General features: G+C 43.1%; 1 protein-coding gene across 1 annotated transcript; it reads left to right on the top strand.

The window, feature by feature from the left end:
* The first annotated feature begins 341 nt into the window (after window positions 1-341).
* Window positions 342-13,341, top strand: LOC137544019 (nicotinamide N-methyltransferase-like). The gene is made up of 3 exons (XM_068265086.1): window positions 342-360; window positions 3,577-3,784; window positions 12,396-13,341. Exons 1-3 carry the CDS (start codon window positions 348-350, stop codon window positions 12,817-12,819), a joined length of 645 nt encoding a protein of 214 aa, XP_068121187.1. The 5' UTR covers window positions 342-347; the 3' UTR covers window positions 12,820-13,341.
* Window positions 13,342-13,555: the final 214 nt, after the last annotated feature.

Here is a 13,555-nt window from a genome sequence, read left to right as displayed (position 1 = left end):
ACCTACTGAGCCTGGGAAATGTAAACTGATACTGACTGCTTATTTGTCAAACAGCATACATGTTGACAAAGACAACATGACTCTGATGTAATATTACAATTTTTAGATGATTTATTTTCCTCAGAACAGATAAAACGTGAAAATCGGTGGAAGAGGAGTGATACTTGCACAGCACAGCAGACAGAAGATCTTCCACATTGGCAATGAGTACCGAAGCTACCAGTGATAAGAAGAGTAGCCATGATAAAGCCTTAGATGCAAAGGACTTTGTCGAGACTCACTTTTCTCATGGGCAGGTGCCTATGGTTGGTGAGTGTGTGGGCTTCCCTTTGAGGGAACTGCACAGGATGGTTTCAAAAGGTATGCAGCAAGCAGGCATTGATGGTGGTGGTGATGAGGAGGTATCATTACTTCCTAGATTATATGTAGAGTGGTACATACAACTCCACTCTGTTATCATCAGATGTATACTAGATACCTTAAATGATTTATTAGATTATTATTGGTTTTGTGCTATCTACTGACATTTGGACCTTAAAATAAGTCTAGTTAAAAGTTGCTCCATCTAACTATAGCATTAGATTATTGTATTGTGTTAGCCTTCCTATCTAATACACACACACACACACACACACACACACACACACACACACACACACACACCCTAAAATGAGTGCTACCCCAAAAACAAGCCACTATTTTCAATTTCTATTTCAAGCATGCTAAAATTATAAGCCCTACCTCAAAAATACCTGATACAATCAACCAATACCAGTTAACTGAAGTTGGTGACATCCCCAGCAAAATCAGTGCAGGGTAAAGCACCATTCCATAGAAATATAAGACATCCCCTGAAAATAAGCCCTAGCACAACTTTTGGAGCAAAAAAAAGTCTTATTTTCAGGGAAACACAGTGTACAGAGGCAAGCGCAGGGGGGATGACAGCTGCCTGGAATACCCCGTCAGACCAGGGCTGGTGCAGTGTCTGGGGCCAGGCACAAGTATAGACACCAGAACATCTGCAGGTATCCTGCAGCCCCTCCCCCCCCCTTCCTCATGAGATGGGCTAGTCCAAAACCTGTAGGTAATGTCAGATTTCTACTACTTTCTGCAAGTGACATCAACATAGGGGAAAAGTAATTCATGGCTCATTTTACTCTGGAAGAAACCTACTTCTTATATGTATATGTTTATATATATTTTACATTTTATGATTTTCACGACAGTGGTCCTTTCAAAACTGTTGACCCTCATACTACCTGGAGATGGTAAAATTGGCACGTCATTGGCCAATGAATGTTGAAGGTGTGTACTGGGCTTAACTGCTGATGGACCACATTAAGAGATTGCTAATAGTGCAAGAGGGTTTCTGAATACATCTTTAATTTATTAAAGAGGACCTGGACTCAGAACTTCCTCTCTGCTCTAAAAGATACGCAACAGCATAATAACCTCTAAAGAAAAAAAAATATTTGTTACAGTTGATACAAATCAATAAATCTGCACTGTTACTACATCCTGCTTTCATGGAAGCAGACATATTGTTAACATCCTGTGTTTACAAATAAGTTTATCTGCCTTATCTGTCGTGCCAGTCAGGTGACACAGAGGAGAGATCAAATTACAACTTGTGTTTAGTCACAGATGAGGGGGAATTAGACAGGCTAAACTCTCTAAATACATACAGGGTGCATTTCTATATGTTTTCCTTCTGTCCTGTGCAAGCGTTTAGGTCCACTTTAAGTCAGTCTTGTTCAGGCATGTGCACATCACTTGAGCTATAGAAGGAAATGTATATACCAATGAAAAGATGAGTTATGGGGAAAAAAGGCTACAAAATCTGCTTACTTTGATCTTTCTTCAACCAAACCTGAAGTGCATATAACTGATGAGATAAACAATTGTATTCCTAATCCTTTATAGGATTTTTCTGGAATTCCATGGTCTTATTTTACATGTAAATGTCAAAAATGTAGGTTAGGTGCATAAACACCTTTGATAGATGATCCACTTGGGCAACATCGTTGAGCTATGCTTCACAGGTGCGAGTGCTTTGTTAACATGCGGGGGGGAGGATGACAGAGAGGCACGTGCGGAGCATCATTCAGTGCCAGGGAAGCGGCATGCACAATGAAGTTGGCCATCACTGGGGGTGAGTTGATCCTCCAGGCAGATCGCTTGCGTCACAGGTTGGGAATCAAGAGCAGTGGCGTAGGGATCACCATAGCAATGGTAGCAACTGCTATGGGGCCCATGGCCACAGGGAGCCCAACAGCAATTTGGGGGTCTGCAGCGGGCCTCTCAGAGACCCACAGTGGGCCCCCCAGTGTGCAAATCATCTGCTGCAACAGCAGCAGCTTTCAGCTAAAGGCAGACTCCAGAGTCTATGCAGGCCGTTGGGATCCGTTGCAGTAAGCGGACAACACTTCTGTGCAGTCTGCGATAATCCAGGGCTAGGCAGATGCATTCCCCCATATAGCCTACGGGGGAGGACATTTGCCCCGGGCTCCAGCTACATCATTGTGGACCATCAGAGCGGACATTATACTGTCCGCTCCCGCTGGCCACGCATGACATGAAGATAAGTGGGAACCGATCCTCGGAACCCTGGATGTTTAACACTTAAAGGGAACCTGAAGCGAAAAAAATATGGAGGCTGTCATATTTATTACCTTTTAAATAATACCAGTTGCCTTGCAGCCCTACTAATCTATTTGTCTGTAGTAGTGCCTTAATCACACCAGAAACAACCATGCAGCTAATAAGTTTGACAAAAATATTAAAAACGCCTGATCTGCCGCATGCTTATTCAGGGTCTATGGCTAAAAGTAACAGAAGCAGAGTATTAGCAAAATAACCAGGAGACTGGTATTGTTTAAAAGGAAATAAATATGACAGCATCCATATACCTATCACTTCAGGTGTCCTTTTAAGTGAGTAAAAGTGGATAGAGCCTAGTTCTCTGTAGGATTTGGACTGTACCTACACATGTCTATCTCATCATGTCACATGTTTCCTCAGGTAGCCTTTAACATTAAAGGAGTTCTCTGGAGTATAAAAAAAAAAAAAACATAAACAGACACTTACCTGGGGCATCGGCCCCCTGTAGCCATCATGTCCCGCGCCATCCTCCTACGATCCTCCGTTCCCTACCGCCGGGCCCGGTCTAATTATCCCTTCAGCGAGACAGCGGCTGCAAAGCCATGGGCTTACTGTGTCTGCACAGTAAGCTACCGGAGACGTGAGCGGGAGCGTGCACTATTTGTCTTGTTAGACGAATAATTGACCGGTGCCAGGGGCGGTGAACGGAGAATCCTAGGAGGGCGGCGCGGGGCATGACGGCTACAGGGTGCCGATAGAAGCCCCAGGTAAGTGTCTGTGTTTTTAAACTCCACAGAACCCCTTTAATAAAAAGTGAGAAGATGTTATTATGCCCTGATATCTTTTCCATCTGCCATTCTTCCAAGACAGAATTGATAATGAAAGCACCTGATGAGTCTCTATGCATACATGTCAGTAGACCTTAATGTTCTTCAGTCGTAGTTACTCAGCTACTCCAATTTCTTTCCCTCATAGGATTACTGAAGGGATCAAAGTTGCTTGACTTCAGTACTGGAGCAACAGTGTTTCAGTTATTACCACTTGCTAAAACATTCAAGGATATCTATGTGGTTAAAGTCTCAGAGGACCACATGGAACACTTTCAAGCGTGGCTGGGTAAGAGTGAAAACGCTACTGACTGGTCAAATGCCGCCAAACAGGTCTGCCAATTAGATGGAAACAGGTATGTTGGTACAAACTCAACATTATCTACACTTTCTGTGACTTGTCTTCAAAGCAATTATTAACCCAATGTTGTGTGCATTAAAGTAAACCTGGGAGATCCTTAGCTTAATAATTTAGATACTTACCTCGGGAGAAGGAAGCCTTTTGGATCCTCCAGAGGCTTCTCCCATCGCTCTCTATCCCTCTGTTCCAGCTCTGGGACCCCCAAAGTTCCATGGAGCTCGCCCACACAGCACAGGAACAGACAGCTCAGAGATGTTGCTCAGGCTAGGCATAAAAAGTCAAGCCAGTTCAGTTCTGTTCTACTGTGCAGTTGCAAGCTGTCTGCGCCTGCTTGGTACGAGCAGGGGTTTCAGCACTGGAACGACAAGGAGAAGGGCGATGAGGAAAGCCTCTGGAGGTAAGTACCCACATTTGTGCTGTTTTGTAAGCCTTATTTCTGGAGTACACTGTGATTCGTTCTTATGCTATAAAGACTTTAAAAGAGAATTATTGTGGTGACTTTAACATCCCATCTAAACACCTGTTCTTTGGATCTCATCTCATTCCACAGTCTTCATCCCTGTACTAACATCAATACTTAATATGTGCCTTTCCACTGATATCTTCCCATCCTCACTTAAAAAAAAGCTGTTGCGACACCACTACTTCTTAAAAAACATTTGTAGATACCACCACACTCTCTAGCTGCCACCCTGTGTCACTACTCCCCTTTGCATCCAAATACTTGAACACCACATATATGCTTCATTAAGAAAATATTTATCTTTTAACTCCCTGCCTCATCAGTGTCGGTTTGGCTTTTTTTGCACAACCACTCTACAGAAACCACTGTTTCTAAAATAGCCAGTTATCTTCTTACAGCTCAATCCAAAGGCTATTATTCCTTACTCATCCTTCCTGACCTGTTCTCTGCATTTGATACCATTGATTACACCGTACTCCTTCAGAGACTTTCATCTGTAGACATAAAGGGCCTCATTCTCTCATGGATATCTGCCTATCTCTCTGGCTCTATTTAAGGTTTTTCACAGTCTCCTCACATCGGATCTCCTCTACAAATCCTTTGTCTGTGGAAGTATGTTAGGGATCTGTACTTGCCCCTTCTCCTCTTTTCAATCTACACGCATGGTCTTGGCAACTTATTTAACTCATTTGTATTTCAATATCACTTACATGTAGATGATACACAACTGCACATCTCAGGCTCAGACATTAAAGGAAACTTGTAATTTTGAAAAAAATAAATAAATATCCAAACATATGAATTTCTTATCTCTAAGAGACTCCCTGGGGTTATTTTTACTAAGGTATTTCTGACATAGAGGACACTGAAGAACACTGGATGACATAACAGTCCAACAAACCTTAAAGAGACACTAAAGCGGGAAAAAAAATTATGATACAATGAATTAGTTGTTTAATTACTAGAACATTAGTAGCAAAGATAATATTCTCATATTTTTATTTTCCGTTATATAATGGGTTTTTTTTAACATTGCATCATTCTCTAATATTTGCAGTTTACATACTACTCAGAATTCTAAATAATTTTACAGAGCAGGCCAGTGAACTATTGACCTGTCCTCTGGCAGAGAAAAAGAAAATACAGTGACTGACAGTTGAGATAACAAGCTTCCGAAGACAGAGCTCTCTGCGACTTTGAAAGTTGTGGAGCTCAATGGCTCTTTTGCATAGATAACAACTGGAGTTTCTTAACTCTTCCTGTACTGGAAACAATATTAGACTTATGTCTCTGCTCCTAATGTTTTATTTCTTAGCTGTACTACACATACAAATCATTATATCATTTTTTTTTCTTCGCTTCAGTGTCTCTTTAAACTTCACTAGCTGATTGCCCGGCGTTGCCCGTGTATGTATTTGGCTGGTGTTGGCTCCGCCTACTTTTTCTAACCCTAACACACAATTACTCACTGACCAAGTTTGTGAGCTTTGCGGCCTTTGGTATCAATAATCTGCATTGAAATGAAACAAATCTGATTGGCTGTGTGTGGCTCCACCCCCTTTTCTGAAATTGAACCCCAGTCACCAACTGCACCAGGTTTGAGGCCTGCGCCATCAACAGTTCAAGAATGGTAGCAATTAAATATTCCCCTTGAAAAGCAACAGGTGAAGTTTGATTCACTTTTGTAGGCTCCACCCACTTTTCTGAATATTAATCCCAGTCACCCTGTGACCAACTGTGCAAAGTTTAAAAACCCTGCCATTAACAGAATGGCTGCAGTTTACATTTTCCCAGTGAAATTTGTATTTGTCTTCACCCACTGATGACCCGGCGTTTCCCGGGTATGTATTTGACTGGTGTTGGCTCCACCCACTTTCTAACCCTAACACACAAACACTCAATGACCAAGTTTCTGAGCTTTGGGGTCCTTGTCCTTGGCATCAATAATTTGTATATTCCCATAGAAATTAAACAAATCAGATAGGCTGTTTATGGCTCCACCCCTCTCCAGCATTTTAACCCCAGTCACCCAATGACCAACTGTAGCAGGTTTGAGGCATCTGCTATTAACAGTGTAAAAATGGCAGCAATTTAAATATTCCACTTGAAAATCAACAGGTGAATTTTGATTGGCCATTATAGGCTCCACCCACTTGCCTGAATATTAATCTCTGTCACTCAGTGACCATCTGGGCAAAGATTGGGAACCCTGAAATAAACAGTGTAAGAAGGGCTGCAGTTTACACTTTCCCAGTGAAATTTGTTTTTGGCTCCGCCCACTTTTTGTAACCTGGCCACAAAGCCATTTCTCAATGCCCAAGTTTGTGAGTTTTGGGGTCCTTGGCATCAATAATTTCAAATCTGATTCACTGTTTGTGGCTCTGTCCCCTTTTCTGAATTTGAACCTCAGTGACCCAATGACCGACTGTACCAGGTTTGAGGCATGGGTCATTAACAGTGCAAGAATGGCAGCAATTTTAATATTCTCCCTGAAAAGTGACATGTGATTTTTGATTGGCATTTTAGGCTCCACCCACTTTTCTGAATATTAATCCCAGTCACCCAGTAACCAGCTATGCTGAGTTTGAGAATTAACAGTGAAGAAGGGCTGCAGTTTACAATTTCCCAGAAAAATTTGTTTTTAACTCCACCCACTTTTTGTAACCTTGACACACAGTCACTACTCAATCAGCAAGTTTGTGAGCTTTTGGGTTCCTGGCATCAAAATTGTGCTAATAAAAGCAGTTTATCCAGCAAAGAAATCTGGCTGTTTTTGGCTCCGCCCCTTTACTGAATTTGAACCCCAAACACTTAACGACCGATCAGGGGAGGACTGGCCAGGGGGGACGGGGGGAGATTTCCCCCCAGGCTGCCTCTCATTTAGTGATTTAGGGCTGGCACTGTGCCTGGTGAATTCAGGTTTTTGTATAAGGCAATGTGAAACACAAGGCTGAATGAGGGAAATAAATGCCCAATTACAGAGCAATTGCAGGACGGGCAAGCTAGTAAGTATACACAGCATGATACAGAGCAGAGACTTGCCTGCAGGGTCCGTGGGAAAAAAAAATCTGTCTGGTCTCTCACCATTGTTAACTGCATGTGCACAGCTACATAAGATATTGTCTAGGTTGAAAAGTTTTCGACAGTCCCTAGACTCCAGAAGGGCTGCTTACAGACAGTCCCTAGACTCCAGAAGGGCTGCTTGCAGGACTTGTGTAAGTGATAGAAACCCTAACCGTTGTAACTCAAAATGTATTATGTGCCCCCCGGAGCCAGTGCATTCATACTTTACCTGTCACGCTGTCCCTCGAGTGTCCTTGCTGTATTTCCCACGTGACTACCGACATATAGCACGTGGGGCACGTGTGTGATGTCATTTGGGCTGGGGCTGCCGTGAAAACGGGCCTCTAGTTTGTGTTTTCCCCCCAGGCCAAAAGGTCCCAGTCCTCCCCTGCGACCGACTGTAGCAGGTTTGAGGCCTCTGCTATTAACAGTGTGAGAATGGCTGCAGTTTCAATATTCCCCTTGAAAATCAATAGGTGAATTTTGATTGGCTCTTGTAGGCTCCACCTACTTTTCTGAATATAAATCCTAGTCACCCAGTGACCAACTGTGTGAAGTTTGAAAACCCTGCCATTAACAGTGTAAGAAAAGCTGCAGTTTACATTTAATGTAAGTTAGTTGTTTTTGGCTCCGCCCACTATTTCTAATCTTGACATACAGTCACTTAATGACCAAGTTTATGAGCTTTGGGGTCTTTGGCATCAATAAGTTGCATTTAACCATTGAAATTAAACAAATCTGATTGGCTGTTTTTGCCCCGCTCCCTTCAGAATTTAAACCCCAGTCTCCCAGTGACTGACTGTAGCACATGGTAGGCCTCTGCCATTAAGAGTGCATGAATGGCAGCAATGCAAATATTCCCCTTGAAAATCAAAAGGTGAATTTTGATTGGCTGCTGTAGGCTCCACCCACTTTTCTGAATATTAGTCCCAGTCACCCAGTGGCCAACTGTGTCACGTTTGAGAACCCTGCCAATAACAGAATGGCTGAAATCAATCTAACAAATCTGATTGGCTGTTTGTGGCTCCACCCCTTTAGTGAATTTGGACCCCAGTCACCGAATGACTGACTGTATCAGGTTTGAGGCCTCTGCCACTAACAGTGTAAGAATGGTAGCAATGTGAATATTCCCCTTGAAAATCAATAGGTACATTTTGATTGGCTGTTTTAGGCTCCACCCACATTTCTGAATATTCATCCCAGTCACCCAGTGGCCAATTGTGTAAAGGTTGGGAACCCTGCAATGTAAAAAATGAAGTTGTTGGCACCGCCCACTTTTTCTAACCTTGACATACAGTCACTCAATTATCAAGTTTATCAGCTTTGGGGTCCTTGGTATCAATACTTTGTATATTCCCATTGAAAAATAAACAAATCTGGCTGTTTGTGGCTCTGCCCCCTTCCTGAATTTGGACCCTAGTCACCCAGTGACCAACTGTACCAGGTTTGAGGCATCTGCTATTACCAGTATAAGAGCATGGTAGCAGATGAAATATTCCCTTTGAAAACCATTAGGTGAATTTTTATTGGCTGTTGTAGGCTCCACCCACCTTCCAAAATCTTAATCTGTCACCCAATGACCAACTGTGCAAAGTTTGAGAACCCTGCCATTAACGTTGTAAGAATGGCTGCAGTTTATATTTTCCCGGTAAAAGTTGTTTTGGCTCCACCCACTTTTTGTAACCTTGACACACAGTCACTCAATGACTAAGTTTGTGAGCTGTCAGGTTCCTGGCATCAAAAATGTGTGAATGGAAGCAGTTTATCCACCAAAGAAATCTGATTGGCTGTATGTGGCCCCGCCCCTTTAGTGAATTTGGACCCCAGTCACCCAATGACCGACTGTAGCAAGTTTGAAGCCTCTGCCATTAAAAGTGTAAGAATAGCAGCAGTTTAAATATTCCCCTTGAAAATTAACATGTGAATTTTGATTGGCTGTTGTAGGCTCCACCCATTTTCTTGAATCTTAATCACATTCACCCAGTGACCAACTGTGTCAAATTTGAGACCCCTGCGGTTAACAGTCTAAGAATGGCTGCAGTTTACATTTTTCCATTTAAAATGAATGGCTGAAATTTGATTGGCTGTTTTATGCTCTGCCCACTTTTCCTGGATTTGTAACCTCGGTCACCAAGTGACCAACTGTGCCAAGTGTGGGGACTCTGGCTTGAATACTGCGAGAATGGCAGCCTTTTCCATTTTTTCCATTGACTTGAATGGGTGAAATCTGATTTGCTGTTTGTAGCTCCGCCCAGGTGTACAGGGGGGCCGCGAGACCCCCAGAACCTATCATCCCAGGTAGTAAGGGATCTGCATACCAAGTTTCGTTCAAATCCGTCAAGCCGTTTTTGCGTGATCGCGGCACATACACACACACATACACACACACATACATACATACATCCGATTTTATATATATAGATTATGTAGATGTTCATCATTACATGATAGATGATTTCTTAATCTGAAGGCAACAGATTTGTAGAATTTCAGCTGCACTCACACCAAGCATTCACTCAGTAAAGCTACGTACACACGCTGGTCTAAACGGTAGTCAAACCAGCATATGTACAGTGGCGCACGACAACTGATGCCCGAGCACCGCACAATCACATTGGCCTTAATTCACTAAGCTCATGCTGGAGATAATAAGGCAAGCGTAAACTTCCCACTGCACAGTGAGAGAGTTATCTTATCTCTTCATTCCTTAAGTTACATCCTCTGTAGTTAAGTTACCTCCCCTGTAGTTAAGTTACCTCCTCTATAGTTAAGTTGCCTCCTCTGTAGTTAAGTTACCTCCTTTGTAGTTATTTTCACAGGCAGTTAATTAACAGCATGTCTTTAACTTTAGAATTCTGGAGTTATTTTAAGGATTGAAGAGTTAACTTATAGACAGAAGAGTTAACTTTAGGTTTGCCTGAGATAAAATGTTTCCTGAATACTACATGCCTTATCACTAGAGATGGCCCGAACCTCCGATTTTCGGTTTGCGAACTTCCGCAAAAGTTCAGTTTGCACGAACTTTCGCAAACCGCAATAGACTTCAATGGGGAGGCGAACTTTGAAAACTAAAAACACTTATGCTGGCCAGAAAAGTGATGGAAAAGATGTTTCAAGGGGTCTAACACCTGGAGGGGGGCATGGCGGAGTGGGATGGATGCCAAAAGTCCCGGGGAAAAATCTGGATTTGACGCAAAGCAGCGTTTTAAGGGCAGAAATCACATTGCATGCTAAATTGCAGGCTTAAAGTGCTTTAAAACATCTTGCATGTGTATACATCAATCAGGGAGTGTAATTAGAGTACTGCTTCACACTGACACACCAAACTCACTGTGTAACGCACCGCAAACAGCTGTTTGTTTAGTGACGGCCGTGCTGGACTGGTGCGCACCATGGCCAGAGTGCAGGCCGTGGCAGTTTTCCAGTCCATATGGTCGCCGGGCTGTGGTAGCTCAATAATAGAACAACAGTGACTGTCAGGTAGGTATATGCAGTGATGGGTATTACAATGTGCACCTGTCACACACAGACAGGTAGCAGATAGGCTCAGTGACACTGCGTGCACTCACATAGGTAGGTGGGTGCACTATAGTGAACAACAGGTAGTAGATATATGCAGTGATGGGTATTACAATGTGCACCTGTCACACACAGACAGGTTCCGGACAGGCTCAGTGACACTGTGTGCACTCACGTAGGTAGGTGGGTGCACTGAAGTAAACAACAGGAAGTAGGTATATGCAGTGATGGGTATTACAATGTGCACCTGTCACACACACAGGTAGCCACTGAATGTGCTGGGCCTGGCAGTGGCACACTTAGTAGGAATTACCAAGGCTGTCTATGCAACACAAGTGTCAGTGGGACACACGCAAAAAACAAAAAAAAAGAGATCACAAGAACAAGATTAGCTCTCAAAAGAGCTGTTGAGGGGTGCTTTTTAGCAATAATAATCAGCCAGGAGCAAGCTAACAAGCCTACAGGAGCCTAACTAAGCTTTCCCTATAAGAGTCTGCAGCAGCTATCCCTTCTCTAATTACTGCAGGCACACGATTGAGTCCAATGTCTGATGCTGCCTGCCTTTTATAAGGGGGGAGTGGCTCCAGGAGGGAGTGTAGCCTAATTGACTACAATGTGCCTGCTGACTGTGAGGTAGAGGGTCAAAGTTGACCCTAATGATACACTATGGGGAACCATATGCGAACCAAACTTCCGGAAAAGTTCGTGGTTCTCCAAGATCGCGAACTACGGAAGTTCGCCGGGAACCGTTCACCGGCGAACTGTTCGGGCCATCTCTACTTATCACCATGGTGAAAACTCTAGAAACGTTATTAAAGACAGGAGATAAGCATAGTGAATTGAGGCCATTGTTCTCCCTAATCCCCCTCCTGGGGGAATTAGCTCCATCACACATTGCTTGTTGTCCCTCCACTTTCCCCCGTCCCCCCTCCCTTGCATAGCAACAGACCAGTTGCTAGCCAGGAGACTGAAAACACGTCTGTAGAGTGTCTGCCACCTGGCAGGGATCGATACATGATCTCTTGGGCGACAGAGATCCTCCCATGTGTACAGGGATTAATTGTAATAAACATACTAGAAAGTAGCAAATCATATGCAGTAGAGTATTGGAGCCTACAGAGGAGCTGTAAGTTTTAAAAAGTTATAAAACGGATAATTACCTTGGGAGGTGGAAGCCTCTGGATCCAAATGAGGCTCAATCCATCCTCTTTAGCCAGCGTGGTTCAGCGTACAGACCCCCAAACAGACCACAACAATAATATTCCAGAGGCGTGCTTTGCGGCTTACCACTCAGGCTCCTGTGGAAATAGCCAAACCCGATTGGGTCTGCTCTATTGCACAGGCACAGATGGCTTGCACCTGTGCAGTAGAGGGGACCCAATCGGGTTTGGCTATTTCTGCCAGAGCCCAGATGGTAAGCGACTGATGCACTTGCGTGGATCACCGCTGGATTATTATTGTTATGGAGCCCGATGATTATTGTGCCTGTGCCTGGGGTTTAATTTCTGTCCTTTAGTCCATGCATTGCTATAAATTAATTCATTTGTTTTCTGCATTCCAGGGAAGATTGGAAGGAGAAGGAGATTGAAGTGAGAAAAGCCATTCAGGGGGTCTTCACATGGGAAAACTACAAGACAACCACTTTAGATCCTAAACTTATACCAGAGGTTGATTGTGTGCTCAGTGTTTATATGTTAAATGCTGCCAGTAAGACAGTAGAAGATATCCAGAATATTCTGAGAAATATGATTTCCCGACTGAGGGTTGATGGTGAGCTAGTCCTGTTTACAGTGCTTAACATAGCCTTTTACGAGGTAAAGGAGCACAGCTTCCCACTGCCCTTGGATGAGAAAATGGTGCAAGAGTCAGTGATTAATGCAGGGATGGTAATAGTACAGTCAGGCTTGATGAAAGTTGCAAAACCCAATGGCATAGGTGACTACAGTCATGTGTCTTTTACCGTGGCCCGTAAAGTCGCAAAGTAGCACTCTTAAGGTCCAAAATAGCCAATATATTTCTTTCTGCTGTTTATTAATAGGAAGGGATTAAAACTTCTATTGGGTTCTTGATTGATGCTCCTTAACCCAATGTGGAGATGTCACCTTACTTCCTTTTTTAGTGACCCATTTTAACAAGAAAGAGAGTGGGTGTTAAGCTCTCCTGAAGAATCTGGTTTTCTGCCTCTCCTCTCTTTTAATTGGCGAGCAGTTTTCTGTATGCTATAGCAGCTATGCAGGGATGGTGGGAAGATAGCCATTGCTAAGCTTTTAATTAAAGCAGTCTTGAACTCCATTACTACCACCACCCCTTTTGCAGCATGTATGAATCCTCTTTGTGAGTTGTTTGAAAGTTTATGGAAGGGTGCTAGTCCCAGTAACACTTGCTGATATTTAAGGAGACCTAAAGTGTCAGGTGAAGCATGACTACAGTGGGGAGCTGATTCAAGTATTGTTAACTATTAAACCCTGCTAATAATTGTATTTTCCAAATTTGTATCATCTCTGTAATCACCAAGCAAACATTTGTACTGGGACTTTGTGCAGATTTGCCAAGCTTTAGTAAACTCTAACAATAAATCATTTTATGAAAAATGTCTCCTGTGCCCCACTCTGTGTACCTTATTATGATACTAAATTGGTTATGTGGTGCTAGTCACTTTGGGATGTAATCTTTAAATGTTCTTTCCCTCCCCTTCCTCTCTTTTCCTGTCACTTTCTCCTC

This window comes from Hyperolius riggenbachi, chromosome 2, assembly GCF_040937935.1.
Source record: "Hyperolius riggenbachi isolate aHypRig1 chromosome 2, aHypRig1.pri, whole genome shotgun sequence".
In the NCBI taxonomy this organism is placed as follows: Eukaryota; Metazoa; Chordata; class Amphibia; order Anura; family Hyperoliidae; genus Hyperolius; species Hyperolius riggenbachi.
The sequence above is the reverse complement of the archived record's forward strand: the minus strand, read 5'-3'. Positions and strand labels throughout refer to the sequence as shown.

Coding starts and splice junctions, on each gene's coding strand:
- LOC137544019 (XM_068265086.1), top strand. Junction 3,785..12,395: donor TGCCAATTAGATGGAAACAG/GTATGTTGGTAC, acceptor TCTGCATTCCAG/GGAAGATTGGAAGGAGAAGG.